Here is a 19,439-nt window from a genome sequence, read left to right as displayed (position 1 = left end):
GTGAGAGGTCACACAACAAAAAGACTAAGAAGTCAAGTCTCACACCAGCTGCACAGGAGCTCTGGTAGGTTACCTGACCCCGCATTGCTTAGTTGATTACATATGTAATACGGCAAACCTGTCAGAAAAGTCTTAAGACATATATGAGAAGGCAAACACATCAGAGGGCTCATTTATTACAGACAAGGAAGCAAACATGTCAGAAGACCCAGGTTTGAGTCTTGGTTGGATCAGAACCTAACTTTAGGTTTTAGTTCTTAATCTGTCAATTAAGGGTAAGAGTAGAATTGCCTATTTCCAAGGGCTGTTAGAAGAATCAGACAAGATAATCCATGTGAAGACTTCTTGCACACAGATAAGATAACCACTACAGAAATCAAGACGCTCTTGACACCTGAAATAAAAAAGACCACGTGACGTACTGAAAGGAGTATTAGAACAAATGCAGAGGACTTGAATTTTACACTAGAACGTGCATACTAGGATGTGTACTTAGGACAATGGGATTAAGCACAAAACACAAATCTTAGAAGAAGAGGTAACAATAGCTTGTTCTTACGGCATAGTAAATACTTTCGTGGAGACATGTTAAGTCCGTGTTTGGAAATATTTGTACTTTAAGCTAGATATACAAACTTGTAACTCTAAGAATTAACAAAAATTTTTATGGACTTTTCCTCAATTGCCATTACTTCTTTTTGTATTAGGTCTAACCTTTTTGTGTAATAGTTATAGGAGAGTAAAAGAAGAGGAGACAGCTTTTATAAATTAAATATAAGTGCTTCACATTTTTTTCTTCTTAGCCCTTAGAACTAAGTACAGGCTGCATTCCTTTTTTTAAATATGGGGCTAGAGTACACGGGCAGCTTTAATGTGTAAGGAAATATTGGGATTGGATTTATATTGGTATTGGGGGAAAACAAGTACTTCTAAGCTAGAAACTCTTCCTCAAATGACTTACCCTGCTCTATTAACTGTCCCTGGGGTGACCCTGCCTGCGTCGGCCCAGGGCTGGGACCGCATGTTCAATGCTGGGGGTGGCGGAGGGGAGGGCGGGTATAAGCAGCTCCTCACGGAGACAGACTGCACGGCCCCGCAGGCCCAATAAGCACCAGACCTTACAGCGGTGGTGTTACAAGTGCCTCAGGTGCTAAGCCAAACTGTGCTTACAGGGATCGGTGAGTGAAGTCTCATGCCACGTGCCCAGGACGAGCGTGGGGTAAGCGGTATTTCGTGCAAAGCTGACGGAAGGATAGAGTACCTTGATGAGGAAACAGCTGCATGAAAACTGCCGATTTAGAGCAAGGCAGAGAAGCTTCACAGACACGGAATGGAAGGAAAAACAAAAGTGAGTGATGGCCACAGGATTTTTTAAAAGGGTGAAATACGAGTAGGTATGGGATGATTATTATGTTCCCTGGTTTTCAGAAGAAATCAGTTTTGAATTATTGAACTCTGACCATTAATCGCCTAAATATTACACTCTGTAAACAAATGTTAGAACTTCTAATTTTACGGGTAGACATGTTTTTACCACCTCCGTTAGAATAATAATTTTAGTTTAAATCAAGAATTAAACTAAAAAATTAAATGAAAAATTAGAAATTACAGCAAGCAACTGCTCAGCTTAAATTATTTTTCTCCCTGAAATACAGGATAATAATAACACAGAAAAAGAAGGGAAAAATAATCAAGAGAATGCCAAATAAAGGTCTGGGGATACCACATGCAGTTCCCTAAAACATTAAAATTGTTTCAGAGATTTTAAGTAGTCCCTAGAGAGAGGCCTTTAAGTTTCTTCTAAGAGGGAGACATTTTAAACCTGGTAAATACATCAGGAACCTTACGGGCTCAGAGTTAACTCTAAGTGTAGAGAAATGGTTTTGACACACTGTTACCGTGCATATAACTGTCAGGGCTACTGGCTAAAGAATGCTTGTAATTCCCAGTTGATCCACCCAGAAGGTCTGCATTTCAGAAGGAAAGTGAGTAACTGACAGGCTTGGACACAGTCCCAAAATAAAGTGGAAGGGGTGATTTAAAAACAAAAAACAAAACAAAACAAAACAAAAACTCAACTGAACAGGCTTTTGTTCTAAAAAATTCATGCTCCAATACTAAGAATAAAATAAGCTAATCAAAGGGGGGGGGGAGAGATCCTTTTTCTAGCAAAAACCATTTAAAATAGATCCCATGCTTGTTTGGGTTAAAAAATCAATTAACACCTCACATTTTCTGAGGTCACAAATACGTTATAAAAGTTTTGTCACGACTGTTATGTGATTCTTCCAAACAAATGTCCCTTTGATCCATCAGAAAACAGTATAAAGTACAACATGGCAAGTCCCACAAAAGAGGTCAAATCAAAATAGTTATCTGTGTGCACTTTACCCCTCTTATTCTGAAATCCATTTGAGGGCAGGTATTAAGTCCTACTAGCTTCCCCACTTCCTTAGGTCTAAAAGAGTTCCTTGCATGGATCTCTGTAGGACAAATATCTGGAGTTTTGGTTATTTTCCACAGAACACTGTAGTATTAATTTTGCACTTAAAAGCAAAGAACCTGTGTACATGTAGAATTTGTTAGAAGGAAGTAAAAAATTTAGCTCAAAATCCAATACTGAGTGAGATCCATAGGCAAAAACCGTGATGTTGCTGGTGACCAGGGTCTCTCTCATCTTTTCGTGTCCCAGAGTGTCTTAGGGTACACCTCCAAAACGGATGTTCAAATGTTTACTGAATTAAATTAGTGTGAAAAATACTAGGAGACCTTGGCAGAGTATCAATTAAATTTTAATACACTGGAAGTGGGTCTGCTTAATTTCTTTTTAATGAGTACTAATTCCATCTGGATTTTATTTCTGATATACTTGCTCTTTAATGTGCAGAGAAGATGCCAGGAGACTGCACTTGAAATGGTTATAAAGCATTCAGAACTATGGCTTTAAAAAGGCTTCTTTGCTCAGCATCTACAGGAGCCACTCATGGCTTGGCCTTAAGCAAGACAGAGGGTACTCCTCCCTCCCACCCCTGCCCCGCCCCCTGCCTGCCCCAACATTTTTAAGTGGATAGACCTGATTTTCTAGCTCTAATCCTGGTTCTTCCATTCAAGTCCAACTCTACCACCCTGGACCTAATAGTAGATTAAAAAATCAATTTGGAATATTCTTATATATGAGAGAGTAAATTCCATGCATTCTCTTCAGGGTTCTCTTAGTGGCATTTGGGAAAATCTGAAGAGGCAAAGTTTTATGTCCATTTGGCTAAAAGGTCCACAGTTAATACAATTTTACATGCACTGAACTCCACTGATGGCTCCACCGATGCCAAATTCAATTTCAACTAGGGAGGGAGTCAGAAAACAGCCATTTACACATTTTAAAATATAGATTTATCAAATAATCCTCCTTGTGCTAAGGGGATAGACAAGTGAGCTAATGATAATTTGTCAAGAAGAATGCATTTTCAGAGGCAATTGCTTTGTGTAAGTAAATGACCACCCCTTCCTCAAAAGCTGGTGGTTGATGAATTACCGCCCACAATTTTTTTTATTTAAGTGAGGTTTAATGCTTCGGAGGGGGAGGGAGTTTACGAATCTCTTACCTAGCTGATTTGACAGCAGAGAAGGCTGGTTGGTGACCAAAAAGAAAATACAGCCGAGTGGCTGACCCTGCTAAGGAACAAAGATGTAGACAGCAGTGCCTTGATCGACAAGGACAGTTTGCAGTGAAGAGCTGGGCTCTATGCAGATCAGCAGCCGTGGCTTTTTGACATAGGGCAACAGAGACTTCACCTGCTTACAGCTCAGGAGATTGGGCGCAGATTAATGTTGGGTAATTTGATGGCAAGCCACATTTGTGCTCCATTTCAGGGGGTGACATCGAGTTTCTTTAAATACTTACGCTTGGGACTTGGCTAATGGGAGTGGAGATAGGGAAATATTTTGCCTTTTATACAGCCAAACAGCAAAGTTGAAATGCTAGGCTGAGTTAGGAATCTGGGTAAGATTCATCACCTCTTTCAGCCCTTTGATATCAGCAAATTCCACTCCATAAAGAACAGAGGGGACAGGAATCTAAGATTACATGTAGCTAGAGATACAAAGCAGTATACCTAATTACAAATGAAGCATTAACTCTTACAGAGGTAATTCCATAAGAGCAAAAGACAAAAGTGCAGCAATTATATACATAGATAAACCAGGATCCCTTCATAGAGATGAGCCCACAATTGAAAGATAAAAATGGGTTTGTTTCATTGGAGAGTGACATCACTACTGAAAGGATAACCACCTTCTCCAAAAACATGCGGTAAATTAATCTGGTAAACCAAGGACACACGATTTGCAACTGAGAGCTAGGAATTGCTGAACACCACGATTTTACGTAATTAATTCTATTGCTTTTAAAGCTTCAGTTTCCTTTGAGCATAGTGGCAGGTTTCCAGAGTGTGGCAGTCCATTCAAGCAGCCGTCTGAAGAACTACTGGAAGTGACACTCCTGGTTGAAACCGTAACCAAAAAATTGCTTCTCAGCCTTTTGGCTAAGAGTACGTATAAAACTGTAACAAAAACCATACATACTATTTTCTGATTTTTATAAGCAGTTCTAAATAAGAGGTTGCAGGGTAGGGCTATTTTTTTTTTTTTTAAACCAATACAGGATATGAGCAATTAATCAACTAGCAGGAGAACCTGTACTGTTACCTTTATTCTCAATCTGATTACTTTACTGTCTCCATGAGTGGGCAAAGATGGGCAGAAATCTCCCTAACAATTAGTCCGGGTGTAAAAAACAAAAAAGAGTTAATATAAAAACAAATAATCATTTTGACAGGTTTAACACCACTTTAGTAGCCCAAGAGCCAAAAGTTTGATGGAAATAGACCAAACTTTAAAAAAACAAGAGGACAGTATAGACAGAGTCTACACATTTCTGATTGCCATTAACATTACAAACAACAAGGAACCCAGAAAACCGCCCTACAGAAGAAAAGGAGCGGTGGACTTAGGGTGAGGCAGGTGGAAGTAATGAGACAGCAATAAATAGACACATAAATGAAAGAAAAAGGGAGATGAAGGGAAGGAAGAAAGGTGATGGATACATCACAGATATGGAAGACAAAGTATGCGGTAGAGCACTAGCCTTGGTTCTGGAGAAGAACTGCGTGATAAAGCAATTACCTTCACTCTTCTAAACCTTAATTACCCCATCACCCTCAACCCTGGCGGGCCTAGAACTAAATTATCTCTGTAGTTCTCCTTAGCTCCAAAATGCTAAGATTTGGAGGGGATGGTGATGGTGAGGGAAAGAATTCAGTGGCTGGAATATCTAGAAGAAAGTGTATTTTAAGTTTTTCCCTGGCTTTAATGGTTGGAACACTGATAATGGGTCAAGATCACAGGCATACCCTAGGGCAGTGCCTCTCACACTCCAGTGTATGTAAGGATCACCCAGGGTGTTTATTAAAGCAGACTGCTGGTGGGGCCCCACTCTTGGACTTTCTTACGTAGGAGGTCTGCAGTGGGACTGTAGCACCTGCATTCTAGCGAGCTCCCAAATGACGCTGATGCTGGTCTAGGAATCACACTTGGAGAAACACTGTCCTCTGGAATAAGGGACAGAGGGCAAAGGAACATGGTTATATGCGGAAGGGAAGTTGGCCAGATTTCTTTTATTTCTTGGAGGAAAAAAGAAATGCAGTAAGGTGACTGATAAATAAATGCTGGACCAAATGGTTTGTTTCCTCTGCTAACCAAAGCTTTGTTGTTGACCAGAGCTTAATAGATGGATACAGGTTATTTAATGAGACGGTTTATCATGCGAATTGGCTATTATACTTGCCGAGTTCTTCAGGCCTTCGAAATTATGCATGTTTAAATATTCAGGCAAAACTAGGATTATAAACTTGGGGGTTCTACTTATGTGTCTTGAACATCACAAAATAGGAGTAATACATTACTTGGCTTTTAAAAAGAAAATCCATGCTAACACCTAAAAAAGAACAGTGTATAGTACCTTTTCCTTATAGAATGAGCTGCTTCCTAAGTAGAATTTTCAGATAATGGAACTTGAAACACAAAACCTTTTTTTAAAATTTTTTACCATTTCAGAAGGGTATCATTCTGAATAGCAAACATGACTACACAGAAGCTTTCCCTCACTACCCACTGTCATCATCATATACAGTGGCATCAGTTCTGCCCCGAGTAACACCTTTGATGTGGACCAGAGGTGTATGAAAACATTCACTGGGACACTGGATGAGCCCAGGAGTCGGTAAAGTTTGCCATCCCTGCCATCTTGTGTGCCTCAGCCCTGCTCAAGCTATTAGCTATTCTTTCTCAGTGTACCCACTTCTTGGCTGCGTGTCTGCATTGGCATATTTTTCCCATGTGGACCTAAGAGTGACTCCATGGTAAAGGAACACACTTATGAGCTTGAAGATGTTATTTTCTTGAGATGGCTTTTTTCTGGCTGTTAATTTATAGATTTTCAGGTTGGTCTCTGGATGGTTGAGTTGTTGCTGGCAACGGGGAGAGGGGGTACTACTGTACTTTGTGTATTTTTTGGATATGGTACGCTGTACCAGAGACATAGAAGCCCTTAGGGCAAGGCTAATATATCTAGGAAGGGAATTCTAATTCTCTTCACTTACAGGGTAAGGTAACAGAGGTTGCTCTTCCTGGCCAAATTCTAAAAAATTATCAACCTTAGAACACTGTGTGAACACTAAACATTTCACTATCTTATGAATAACTGTTTGAAAGTAGAAAGCTTTATAGAATAACAAAATTCAAGTCAACTCTAAGGTAAAGAAGAAATGTAAGATGAACCTCATGATCAAAAGGAGCAAAATGTACTATAAATATACTATAACCTGATAACAAGGGAAGTCCTGATGTTGGTAATATTAATAGTATTGCTCAAATTTATATAAAGATTACATTTACTAACCTGGGGAATGCTGGGAAGTTGCGAGTGAGGTCATGGAATTAGAAAGGTTAAGGTTAGCAGTGATACTAAGCTGGCTCTGCACTGCAGGAGGATAAGGAGAAGTGGGTGTCAGGAGGGACTCCTCACTGGTTTCTTCATCAATTCCAGGCAAATACGTGTCAATCAAGGCATCAAGAAACTTAACAATAAGCTCAGCATAGTCTGGGATTTGGGTTTGCTGTAATGGAAAATATAGGAAATTATTTTAGCTCCATTCTTTTTTTCTGTAAATCCCCTCTGAAGCCACAAAAGATTAACTCAATTTTTGTCTTGGGCTTAATGTACTGTTTTTCTTCTTTTGTATTCTGCAGGGCTAAAAGGGGGCAGGGAGAGGTTGGTGTAGTATTTCTAGACTACCATGGGACTTAATGTGGGGAATTTTATTTGGCTTACACCTACAGCTTCCGAATGAACCTGTAATTACTGAAAGCCATGCAGAAGCAAAGACGGCATTGATCCTGAGACAATAAAACCATCAGGAATGATGCCTAGTCAGTTTTCCAAAACAGAGAAAACGAACAGAGTATCATCATTCCAGCTGCCATTTACATATTCGACTAACTGAACACTGGGAAGGGCAGAGAATTGCGTGCAACTACACACATTCCTGCATGATATACTTACTTCTAGGAACTCAGACCCGTTTTAAAAATCACAATGTTGGCATATCAAAAGATATTCAGCAATAACTGAACAAAATAAAAATGAAATACTGAATTCATAAAACTAGGCCACTGCACTAGGAACTGTGGGGGGAAGAAAAAGAAGTCCTGCCTTCAAGGAATCTCAATCTAGAGGAACCAGTAATAGAATCATCAAAAACACATTTATGTAGCACTATATCAACTAACGCCAATCAAAGAAAAAAATGAGTAGAAACAAATAAGGATATATTCAGGGAAGAATGAATCTAATCCAACAGGTTGGAAGGAAAAATGTTTTCAGGAGGTAATTTTTTTTTTTTTTAATTATGTAATTTTTTTAAGAACGGAGATTGAGTTGAAATATAACATTATATTACTTTTGGGTCACGAGGTAGATTTTAGCCACAGGTAATGCTCCTTTCTGATTACAAGATACTTAAGTGTATGCATTACGATCATCAAACACATGAGTGACCGAGAGCAGAAAACTTTGCAGAAGTTCATCACACCCTTCTGAAAAGTCAAGCCTAAGTGGAACTGAGTTGTTTTTTGGTAAAAACTAATATATAAACCTATTAAAGGTGCTGCCTCTTGGAAAGAGTCTATGGTGGAAAACATTTTAGAAAAATAATGTGTTTATTGTGAATCATCACTCTGGTTTTCAGAGTATTGTATGTTCTCAGAGCAGGTACACTAATACGAATAAAAACTTTCATTTTGTCAGTAGAGAAAAAAATATTTTCTTACCTTTGAAAAGGGTCCTGCAAACCGCCACAAGCCATTAAAACCAAAACCTGCAACAAATCAAATGTTACTCTTACAACAAGCATGATACTCTCTTAACAGAAATTAAATAAGTTGTATAGTTGATGACATTTAAAACCTATACACATTTGAAACCTTTTTTTTTTTTTTTTTTTAACAATGAATGTCAGGGTAGATTAAAACTCACTTAAACTCAGTATAAAACCATATTGCAATTTTAAAAAGTTGTAAACCACAACTTTGTATTGTATTGAACAACTGAACACGCGATGAAAAGAGTCAGAAAACGGCATATGGAGAGAGAAGTATGAACAAGCCGGTCCCTTATAAAGAATTCTTTAGGCATGCATTCTGTAACAGCACTCATTTTAGCAAGTTCATCAACCATCCTCCTGAGACATTTACTTTGCAGGTATGATGTCTGGTACTGTGGTGGAGATTCCTCATGGTACACCACACTCTGCACAATTCCATGAATTGGATTTAACAAATTTGGATCTTGGCACAATGACAACAGGGTGTTGATCTTAGAGTCCAACAAATTGTGTCTAAGAAAAAAACAAAAACAAAACACAGGAACATTTTAAAGGAAACTTACATGGTAATATACACTGGAAAAGATCATATATTCCCCAGAACAACGTGATAAAGATGAAGGGAGAGGGGTGTTTTTTTACTTTCTGGTGCTTTTCCAATTTTCTACAATAAACGTATGAATTTATTTTCGTGGTTGTCCTTTTTAGTCGTCAAGAAAAATATGGTAAAAACAACCAACTAGTACTGCCACGCAACCGTGTTTAATTATATATGGTGACTGTTTGCTCAAGACAAGGTTGGCTTCTGTCATTTGACATGTTTTAGGACCATTTCTTTCTGCTGACTGTTGATATGTACCCAGGGAGTTAAAACTAAATTTAATATCAGTCACTTTAGGAAAGCAAAATTAATTTGGAGGGGTGGAACATATGATCTATTCAAAATTAAGAGGAAATTAACTATGTCTAACCCGGCCACACTCCATTAATAGAAATAACCAAGAGCCAACTATATAAAATTCTGACATTTTAAAATGAGATTAAACAAAAGTAAGGATACAATGATACTACATAGAAGGTCTAGATCAGGAACAGAATATCCCATGTTTCTTTGGGTTATTTAGATTTGAATACTTTTTTTTTTTTTAATTTTTTTTTTAACGTTTATTGATTTTTGAGACAGAGAGAGACAGAGCATGAACAGGGGTGGCTCAGAGAGAGAGAGGGAGACACAGAATATGAAACAGGCTCCAGGCTCTGAGCTGTCAGCAAGAGCCCGATGCGGGGCTCGAACCCACGAACTGCGAGATCATGACCTGAGCCGAAGTCGGATGCTTAACCGACTGAGCCACCCAGGCGCCCCTAGATTTGAATACTTTGAGGCTAATATGATCTTTGCTCTTCAGAGAGAATAAAAGTCATCTCCTATATAGAAGGTTAATTTTGTTTTCACTCAGCTGTGGATAAACACACAAGCTCTACCAAAAAAGAAACCAAAACAGGTACATACAGCATCTAACAGTTTGCTGCTAAGTGAGGGAATGAACAATGCTCATCAGGATGAAGCCTTCAGAAAATCAACAAGATAAAAAAAAAAAAAAAATGTTTTCCCTAATAGGCCAAAACTAGTCTTGGCCCCCACTAAACCACTGTTTCTAAGCTGAAATCTCTATTACACTGTCTCGTATCCCCCCCCACTCCACAACCGGTGAACATTATTGGATGATACTTTGCCTGAGCTTTTATAAAACACATGACTTCAAGATAGATACAAAAGTCAAACACAAACAAGAGATACTTACACGACTGGAAAAACCTTGGGGAAAACAACACTGGCTTCCGCTAAGTATTCATAAAGAATCCGCTGATCAAACTCATCCGTGGTGTATTTTACCAGCGTAGCCTGCCAAAGTGCAAAAAAGTCAACAAAACACATTTTATTCTGTGGTGAACTGTTATCTGTTCTGGTGAGAGGCAGAAGACCGTCTTCCTTTTCATGTTTTTAGCATTTAAGGGCCTCCCAAGAATAGACTGCAATAAAAACTTGAGGGCAAAAAACCCACCCCCCACGAAAGGTCAAACATTTTACCAGAACGGTAAGAAGAAGCGCTTGGATCTTCGGATCAGTAAGTACTTCTTCATCCAAGAGAACGTTTGATTCAGACACCGAAACTTTACGCAAATGCGGGTGTTGTTGTGATGAGGAAATCCTCTGAGTTTCTGCAGTGAGATACGGATTAACACAATCAGCTGTATTAACCGAACATTCACACCAGATACCACTTCACCTAACGTTTTACTGTACTTCTATAATTCAATAGCTTTTTAGCAGGTACTTAAAACAGCAACATCAATATCTTACAGAATTAATATTCACCTACACAGAAGTTCTGGCCAGCTGTTTACAATGCTGTATATCATATATATGATTACTTTTTATACAGGTTTCAGGAATACTTTCATTTTAAGGACCGTATAGCTTATCTTCTGAACAAGAGCAAACGCGTCTATATTTCATCCTAAAGACTCTAAGAAATGGCTGGAAAGCAAATATGGCTCTCCCATCTTATTTTCAATGATCTAGATCAATTATTAACTCTGTTTCTCACCCATTTCATAATCAGTTTCTGCTACTCTCCTCATTTTGGGGGGTGTTGTGATCCCTGATTCCATTTCTTGCCTTTTAGGAGCCTTTGTGTCTGATATCAAGTGATCAAAACTTTTCCTTGTTCCTATAAACAAAAGTTACAGAATATGGCAGTTCATTAACCACAGTGTCTGTGAATAGGATTTATACTAAAAAGAAAATGTTTGGACATCAAGTGTTTAAGTTTTCATTTAAGGACCCAAAGAAAGCTCAAACACATCCCTGGGGGCAGAGTCTCGCTCCTTTAGTTTCCATCTTGTCAAGGAATTTTGGCCCCACGGCTTTCCATCTCAGGACCGGATGTACCTCATTGGTCCAAATTAAACTGAGATTACATTCACCACACTGGAGGTAACCAACTCTGCCAACAAGTACAATGTTTGGTGATGAGTATAGGGGTATGCACTGTTCAGCTGCAAAGATCAACTATGTCTGAACAGCCTTTTCTCAATTTAAGAAATTCTGCTTGTGGCAAGAATTAGTCATTAGCATGAAAATTTTCCACATGTGGGCAAGATCAAAGTTTGATTTTAACGCTTCAGTTTTGAAAACAACATTTGCATGCCTGAAAGTACTAAATAATAGATATACTGGGACATGCTTCAAAAATGGCAAGTAGCACCGTCTCCACTTGGCTTTGAGTCTAAGTCACGTATCGCACTACATGAAATACCTTTCTCTTATTTCAAGTAACGAAGGTGAGGGGCGCCTGGGTGGCTCAGTCGGTTAAGCGCCTGACTTTGGCTCAGGTCACAATCTCGTGGTCTGTGGGTTCGAGCCCCACATCGGGCTCTGTGCCGACAGCTCAGAGCCTGGGGCCTGCTTCGGATTCTGTGTCTCCCTCTCTCTCTACCCCTCCCCTGCTTGCATTCTGTCTCTCTCTCTCTCAAAACTAAATAAACATTTAAAAAAATTTTTTAAGTGGTGACAGTGGACTATTTAGACTTGCACTAAGTCTCGTCCGTTCTACTTCAGACATCACCACACACCTGACCCCTCTTCTCCATTCTCTCATTGCTCCTGCCTTAGTGTAGGTCCACACTGTCTCTTGTTTGGATGCTCTATCAATCCCTTATGTGGTCCCTTTGCCAAACATCTCTGACTATTTCTCCACATCACAGCCAGAAAAACTTGCCTAAAAACAAAATTTGGTAACAACCCTTCCCTGCTTAAAGATCCCTGCTGGGTACAAAAGGCTAAATCTCTTAACGCGGCATATAAAGTCTCCCGCACGTCACTCCCCTCTCTTGAACACTCGCCTTCCTCACCCTGTATCTGTCAGGCAAGTGCACAGTAAATCTTCAAGACCCAAAAGTTCAAAAAGTTCAAAGTTACTTCCTCTCTGCAGTGTTTCCTAATTTCCTCAGATCCTCAGTTTCTCCTCAGCAAGACATGTTACTTAGCGGCACACTTGGGGATGCTTTTGTAATCAGTGGATTATAAGCCTAGCTACCAAGCTATGAGCTCTTCAAAGCAGAGACCCTAACTTTTTCATCTAGCACATGGGCTAACTGAATTCAATAGTACATTTTCTCTAAAGTTAGTTTTGCACTTACAACTTCCTTAGCATGAAAATCCAGAATTACAAAACACGAAGTAACTAGGAAACTCCTAGAAGACTCTTTTGTGACAAAGTATAAACAGAAAGAAACTCAAACAAAAGGTAACAACCCTATGTGACTAGTGACAGTGATTAACCTTCACGGTTTCTATTTTTTTCATGGCTCACTAGCAAATTATTTACTTCACACTTCATTGTTTGTTCACTGCTTTCCTTATGAACAGAAACATTTTCCCAATACCCAAAGATACTTAAAAATATGCTTGTATGGATAACTGAGACCCACTGAGCCATTCATGGTCACTGAAATATGGATCCCAAGGTATTCTAGAAACAATTCCAACTTCAGACAAAGTTCCTCTGTGGTGGCATGAGGTCAGTGAGCTCTCTCATTATTTACTTTCCGTTTTTGTAAAGGGAGAGGGTTTCACAGAATTTTAGGTATATCTCTCTCATCGACAAATGCTGATGTAACTGAGCAATCTTCATTTTCAAAAAGAATCATATAGTAATAAAAAATACAGTAATCAAAAAAATCTTACTTTGTTGTCTTTTTAAAGAAAAGGTGGCAAATAGCATTATTACAGCTTCATAGCATATTGATGTATTCTGCCCTCAGGCGATACTTTTGGGGAAATATATTGTTAAAGGCCCTGCATCTGAGTGCGGCCAGACTCCTCCTTTCTCGGGCTAATGTTTCCCCAACTCCCATTTCCCTGCTGCCCGGCCAAGGCAGAACAAAATGAGGATAAGCACAGTATTTCATCTAGGAATCAGAAAAAACTGGTTCAAGATCCTGTTCTCATTTGTCTGTTTAACTGATATGGCTTAACTGACTTATCTATCAAACTCTCTTGTAACTGGCATCAAAAACTTTGCTATATCAAAATGGGAAATTTTGATAATTTTGAACAGCTTTGAATAATCTTCCAACAGTGAAAGTATCTGGCCGTTAAAAAAAAAAGTTTAACAAACTCTATGTAATTTAGATAAACTAACCCAGCAACTTCTTCGTGTTGGCCTGAGAAGGCTGCCCCATGTCCAAGCTCATGGACTTCCTGGCCCGGGGACTGGTCTGGCCCACGGCTGGATAGGTGGCTGCAAGGTACCCCTCAGAACCTTTGGGAGATGACCACGGCTGGTTCTCCTTTAGTGTCCTGAGAGATTTAAACAATTGAGAAGAATTAGGTAACATGGTGACAAAGACAACCACTGTTTGCCCCTCTCAATTGGCTGTCCTATTTCCCAATGACAGAAATCACTTAATTTTAAAACTGCACTTTAAAAGGCTTTAGGGTACAAGCTATTAGTGTACGTCCAAGAAATATTCTCTTTCTTCCTTTGTTTCTTGAATCTATTTGGGAAATTTTCTTAAAAATTGGCACTTTTCTCCTACTTTCGTGCCACGATGTCTTATACACAGTAGGGACTCACTGATGCTTGGCAGAACTGTACCACGTTGATTTTTTAATCAGGGGAAATCAAGTCTAAACAGGCAATTGTATTCTTGGTTTAAACCAAGAAAAGCAACTATACTTTGACAAAGGAACACAAGCAAACTCATTTCTTCCTTTTCAGGACCAAAAGGGCATATGTCAGAGAAATATAATCCTAGAAATGATTGAAGAATAAGACTATCGAAAACCAAGTGTGCCTGGAAAACTTCTGCATACACTGCTAAAATCTCAGTGGGAAACCGTGGAAGACTTTTTAATCGAAAAGTGGGATGGTGATAAATTGAATGATAGAAGCTCTACAGCTACACAATTACGTTCCTACATTCAACATGGTACCTAAAACTTAAAGATGTCTTTTAATTGAAAATATAGAAAGTCTCCAAAGTTTCATGTAATTTCTCCATGTTATAGTGAAAAACATACTACCCCAAACCACATACAACAGTGGGCATAATGTGATTATTCTACCAACTAAATCCACACCATAGAAAAATTTTAAGTAAGTTTAGTGTGATGGGAATAAATACAACAAATGTGTCGGCATGTGTATCTTTGCACAAATCTGTATAGCTTAGTTTTCTATCATTAAGAATGTGATGTTGCTTATATGTCATGTTGGTTTTTTTCCTAGGCCCTTTCTTACAACTCGGTAATTTCAAAATCATCTCTTTTCATTACTCAACTGGTTTGTGCTTAACAGAGGCAAACTAATGTTAACATGAGCACAGTTAGATTAGAAGAAGAGAAACTTTCCTACTACTAATCCACATTAAACATGGCATGTGTGTAACAGGAGTTTTGATTTATATACTCTTCCTAGATATCTTTAGATTCCCCTATATATTACCTTCCTGATTATTTTTGCTGCCTGCCTCCACTGGCATGGAAAATTGAAACCTGATTATAATCATGTAATTATGGGAGAAGAAGTCTACTTACCTATAGCTGGGGTCGCCATGATGGATGGGATATGTATCCATAGGAACATTTTCCATTGAAATATCAGTAAGAAGAAGAGACTTTCTATGTTTTAGGCTACAGCGACTTCGAACCTCCTCAGACACTGTGAGTAAGGCTAAAAGGAAAAAGAAGGAAGATGAGAAAATTTAACAAATTTCAAGTGTGACTAAAAACAGGATACATTTCTTACAACCTCTTAGAGGGTAACAGCTGTCAGACAAGTAGAGAAAGAACCCTAGAGAGTGTGAAGTTTAAGGATATAAACCACTTAGGACAGACTTTCTTACCTTGAAAGTTTATGGTCTGTTTTGAAAGACTACATAAGTATGAAATATACTGAGATTTAATAAGTACCTTGTATTTGTCAAGTGCTTTAATGTACTTTTGATCTCAACAAACACAGAAAGTGGGCAGGACAGGTACCATAAGGTCTATTTTTTAGATAAGGAAAAATACTCTGAGATATTAGATGATTTCCCCAAGGTCAAATGATTCCAACAAAAAAGCTGCCACAAACTGCCGTCTCCTAAATTGGGAATCCGCACTTGCTACGTTCCAGAGCTGCATTACACGGGAGTGCTAAGTGTTGCCGAGTGGAGAAACACACACCGGGTAAGAACAAGTGGGAAGATTTAATGGGATGGTGGGGATGGGCAGACATTCTGGCTAAAACAAATGGCATTAGGAATACACTTTTAAGAGGCAGAAAGGCGATTCCAAGGGGGTGGCAAGTAGATGAGCTTAAAATAGCCCATCCATCTGGAGAGGTAATAAAAACTGCGACTTAGGAAATGTAGGGAAAGGCGACAGTCAGGAGAACTGCTGAAGGGCCCAAGGATGCTAGGCTGAGGCCTTCAGATGTTATGACAGAAAATAGGGAACCATGCGGTGTCTTGAGCCAAAGATGACAAAGGGAATGCATTTCAGACTTTAATGCAAGTTCTTTTATAAGGAAAAATGTTTTGGCAAAACTTAAAATTTTAACCACCACCACAGGACTGGACTCTGAACTCTTTACCCCGCCAAGCAACCAGCTGAAGGACTGACAGATGTTTTTAGATAGATTCGGTAAGATTAATTTTGTCTGTTTCGTGCTTTTACCTGCCAAGTAAGCCACGCTCTGTGTGTTCACCTCAAATTTGTCACAGTTTCTGTGTTTGTTGACCAGAGTCAGTAGTGTATGCAGAATTCTGACTGTTCTTGCAACAATGGCAGGTGAAGGATGCCTGTACCCTACAACAAATAAAAACGAACAGGAAGTTAGTCCATTCTTTCAGCCAGTATTCCTTGAGTTCTTACTCTCTTGACTAGTAACTCTACAGGGAAAGGAAATATAAGGGAAAACTCCTGCCTTCTGAGAACAGCTGTTTGGGAAGATAAACATACAAATGTGAATACTTAATTACAAAAAGATTAAGTACCATATATGTGTAGAAAAGAATACTGTTCCCTGGAACTCTAAGGTACCTCAGGGAGAGGAAAATTAGGAAAGATGGATGTGGTTTCAGATATTCCATTCCCTAAAGCAGTGCAGGAACTTTAAAAAAAAAACAAAAACAAAAAACTATGTATTGGGGATCACCTTACGATATCTTTTGAAAATAGGGTTCTATTGCTTAAAATTCTTTTTTTTTTTTTTTTTTTCTTAAAGAAAAAACCCTAATGACGTAGGCTGCATATGCTCTCAGAACCCAAAGAACAGGGTTGATCAGAGAGTAAGCCTGGTCTCTGGACACCTTTTAAACATGAAAGCTACTCCATTTTACATCAGGGGATGTGGACACTGAAAACACCTGGTATATTTTTAGAAATACAGAATAGGCAAGCACTTTATCAGCCTAGTGCAACCCTTCTTTTGAATTCCTGGAGTCAGTGTAATATCTTTTGAGCAATCCCTATTCACCTTAGTGATTAAAACTATTAATATTTTTGCAGAAATTTCATAAGGTGATGAAATCAAATGTTTACATTCACATTAGTGGGTGTATGTACATATGTCAGGCAAAAACTGGGGGAACCTCCATGATCCCTCCAGCGTAAGAATCATTTAAATTGATACAAAACTCTAATTATGACCAAAGCCAGTGCTGCTTAAGACCATTGGTTCATGCTAGTTCCTCATCCTAAGTCTCACTGCTCTTGCCTCCGACTCCTCACCATATGCCGCTCCTATTAATGGCATAGTCTCTGGCCATGGCTGTTCCATGTTAATAAACCAAAGCTAACACACAGTGAAGTCAGCAGTGGGGAGTGGAGCCAGGGCAGGCAGTGATTGGGTTGGCTCTAAGAATAGCTGAGACCACTGCTATAAGCAATACAAAAATTTGAAGCGCGGTGGGGGGGTCGGGGGGGGAGTGTGGGTACAAGAAAAGTGAGGTTCTGTGGTACGTAACAATGCAACTAATCAATACGTTAGAAACAAGTTGGGGAAAGTCTGTGATCAACTCTCTAAGCTGTCATTTTCTAACATAAGTTACCCAAGTTACATTTATTGATTTGCAGTCTGTCTTATTTCCAATAACCAAAAAGATACTTAGTATTGACTAATAATACAGCTATTAGAAAGTCCGGTATTTAGGATTATTGTAGGAATCAACTCTTTTGCCTTTTAAAGGAAATCTGATAATTGACGTGGAAATTAGGCTCTATTAAAATACATATTGAACAAAACATAGCTCAGGAAGACAGATATATTTGCCGTTAAAGTAAGACATATGAGCCAAATTATTTCAACTTATTTAAAATTTTGAATTATTTTAGTTACTTCAGGCTTTCTGATATTGTTTCATAAAAACATTCTGACCCAAGGCCTCTACCTTTTAAGAGGTGTCCAACCAGCGCGAAGTTAAAGTTAGAGTTGAAATTGAGTCCAACAAAATGATCCATCTGCTTGCAGTGCCATTCCAGAGGGTTCCGGATTGCCATAAATACTTCCTCTGGACTCTATTATTAAAGATAATCAGAAGATGGTTGGTGGGGTTCACACAGGATCTTTCCTTAAAGGGTCACTTACTGGTTTTTCATTGTGTTCAACAGCTATGACAAGATAAGTAATCCTTTCGAGTTGAGAGAAATTATTTTCAGATGACTACAGAACACCATAGAACATTCAAGATACTACAAATAAGTTACTGTGAGACAATCAAGCATACATAAATAATAAGATGATAGAAGATGAAATAGCTTTGGTTTATGATGCAAAACAAATGGTTATCAATTTACATTGTGACTTTTTAAAAATTAGAATTATTGTTGTTTTAAACAAGACCATCCATTGAATTGTAGCAGATGTAGTGTTTTGTGGACTATGACTGAAAATTCAAGACAACAACAAGAGTTCCTATTTACTGAGTGCCCGCAGTATGCGACAATGTTAGATGCATTACTGTACTGAAACCTTAGAGCACTCCTATGCAGCCAACATTAGCTCCATTGTACAGATTTATTGGCTCATTCTTTTACTTCTCAAGTACTTATTATGTGTTTTTGACATGCCAGGCATGGCTCTAGGCTCTGCAAATAAATCCGTGAACAAAACAAAAACTACTCGCCTTGGTGGATTTTACATTCTAGTGTGGGAAAACAAGGAAACTGAAACTTAAAAATGCTATGCAACTTGCCCAACATAATTAGGGTTTAAGGTCACTGGGTAATGCCCCAGAATCTGCATTTTTAAAAAAACCCCAGGGAGGGGCGCCTGGGTAGTTCAGTCAGTTAAGCTTCTGACTTTAGCTCAGGTAATGATCTCCTAGTTTGTGAGTTCGAGCCCTGCATCAGACTCTCTGCTGTCAGTGCAGAGCCAGCTTCAGATGTTACGTCCTCCTCTCACTCTGCCCCGCCCCTGCTCGAGTGCTCTCTCTCTCAAAAAAAAAAAAATGAAAAAACAAAAAAAAAACAAAAACAAAAAAAACCAAAACGCAGTGATTCCCTCATGAACAGAGATTATTTTTCTCCTCTTTAAAAAATTTTTATTTAAATTCAAGTTACTTAACATATACTGTAATAATCATTTCAGGAGTAGAAGTTAGGGATTCATCATATACATATAACACCCAGTGCTCATCTCCACAAGTGCCTTCCTTAATGCCCATGACCCATTTAATCCATCCCCCTCCCAATACCCCTCCAGCAACCTTCAGTTCGTTTTCTCTGCATTGAAGAGTCTCTTATAGTTTGCCTCCCTCTCTGTTTTTATCTTATTTTTCTTTCCCTTTCCTGAACAGAAATTTTTAAAAGCCAACAACTGAAGGTATTTAGGGTCATGCTCAGGTTATCTAGATTTCTATCTCAAAGAAAGGAAAACAGGAGTATTTAAAATAAATGTCAAGAGGTGTTTACAGTAGCACTGCTTATAACACAAAAGAAGAAACGACAGA

General features: G+C 38.7%; 1 protein-coding gene and 1 long non-coding RNA gene across 16 annotated transcripts in view; one reads left to right on the top strand and one right to left on the bottom strand.

The window, feature by feature from the left end:
- NF1 (neurofibromin 1) overlaps positions 1-19,439 on the bottom strand; it is a 249,817-nt gene that overhangs the window by 8,119 nt on the left and 222,259 nt on the right. For 6 of the 15 annotated variants that reach the window (XM_045488002.1, XM_045488003.1, XM_045488000.1 and 3 more), the window contains 11 exons: positions 17,880-18,006; positions 16,165-16,296; positions 15,043-15,178; positions 13,646-13,803; positions 11,048-11,170; positions 10,528-10,658; positions 10,241-10,341; positions 8,809-8,951; positions 8,386-8,432; positions 6,956-7,172; positions 5,508-5,606 (listed from right to left, as the gene is read on the bottom strand). In XM_045488002.1, the coding sequence (XP_045343958.1) occupies positions 5,508-5,606; positions 6,956-7,172; positions 8,386-8,432; positions 8,809-8,951; positions 10,241-10,341; positions 10,528-10,658; positions 11,048-11,170; positions 13,646-13,803; positions 15,043-15,178; positions 16,165-16,296; positions 17,880-18,006 (1,414 nt within the window). Of the gene's footprint in view, positions 1-1,261; positions 1,316-5,507; positions 5,607-6,955; positions 7,173-8,385; positions 8,433-8,808; positions 8,952-10,240; positions 10,342-10,527; positions 10,659-11,047; positions 11,171-13,645; positions 13,804-15,042; positions 15,179-16,164; positions 16,297-17,879; positions 18,007-19,439 lie in introns of all 15 variants that reach the window. The other 9 variants (XM_045488009.1, XM_045488011.1, XM_045488010.1 and 6 more) reach the window with 5 other exon arrangements.
- On the top strand, positions 1,104-14,640 carry LOC123603299. The gene is made up of 2 exons (XR_006714821.1): positions 1,104-1,348; positions 14,225-14,640. It is a non-coding gene; the product is annotated as an uncharacterized LOC123603299 (long non-coding RNA).

This window comes from Leopardus geoffroyi, chromosome E1 (genome assembly GCF_018350155.1).
Source record: "Leopardus geoffroyi isolate Oge1 chromosome E1, O.geoffroyi_Oge1_pat1.0, whole genome shotgun sequence".
Taxonomy (NCBI): Eukaryota; Metazoa; Chordata; class Mammalia; order Carnivora; family Felidae; genus Leopardus; species Leopardus geoffroyi.
This window is presented reverse-complemented; position numbering and strand designations above follow the sequence as displayed.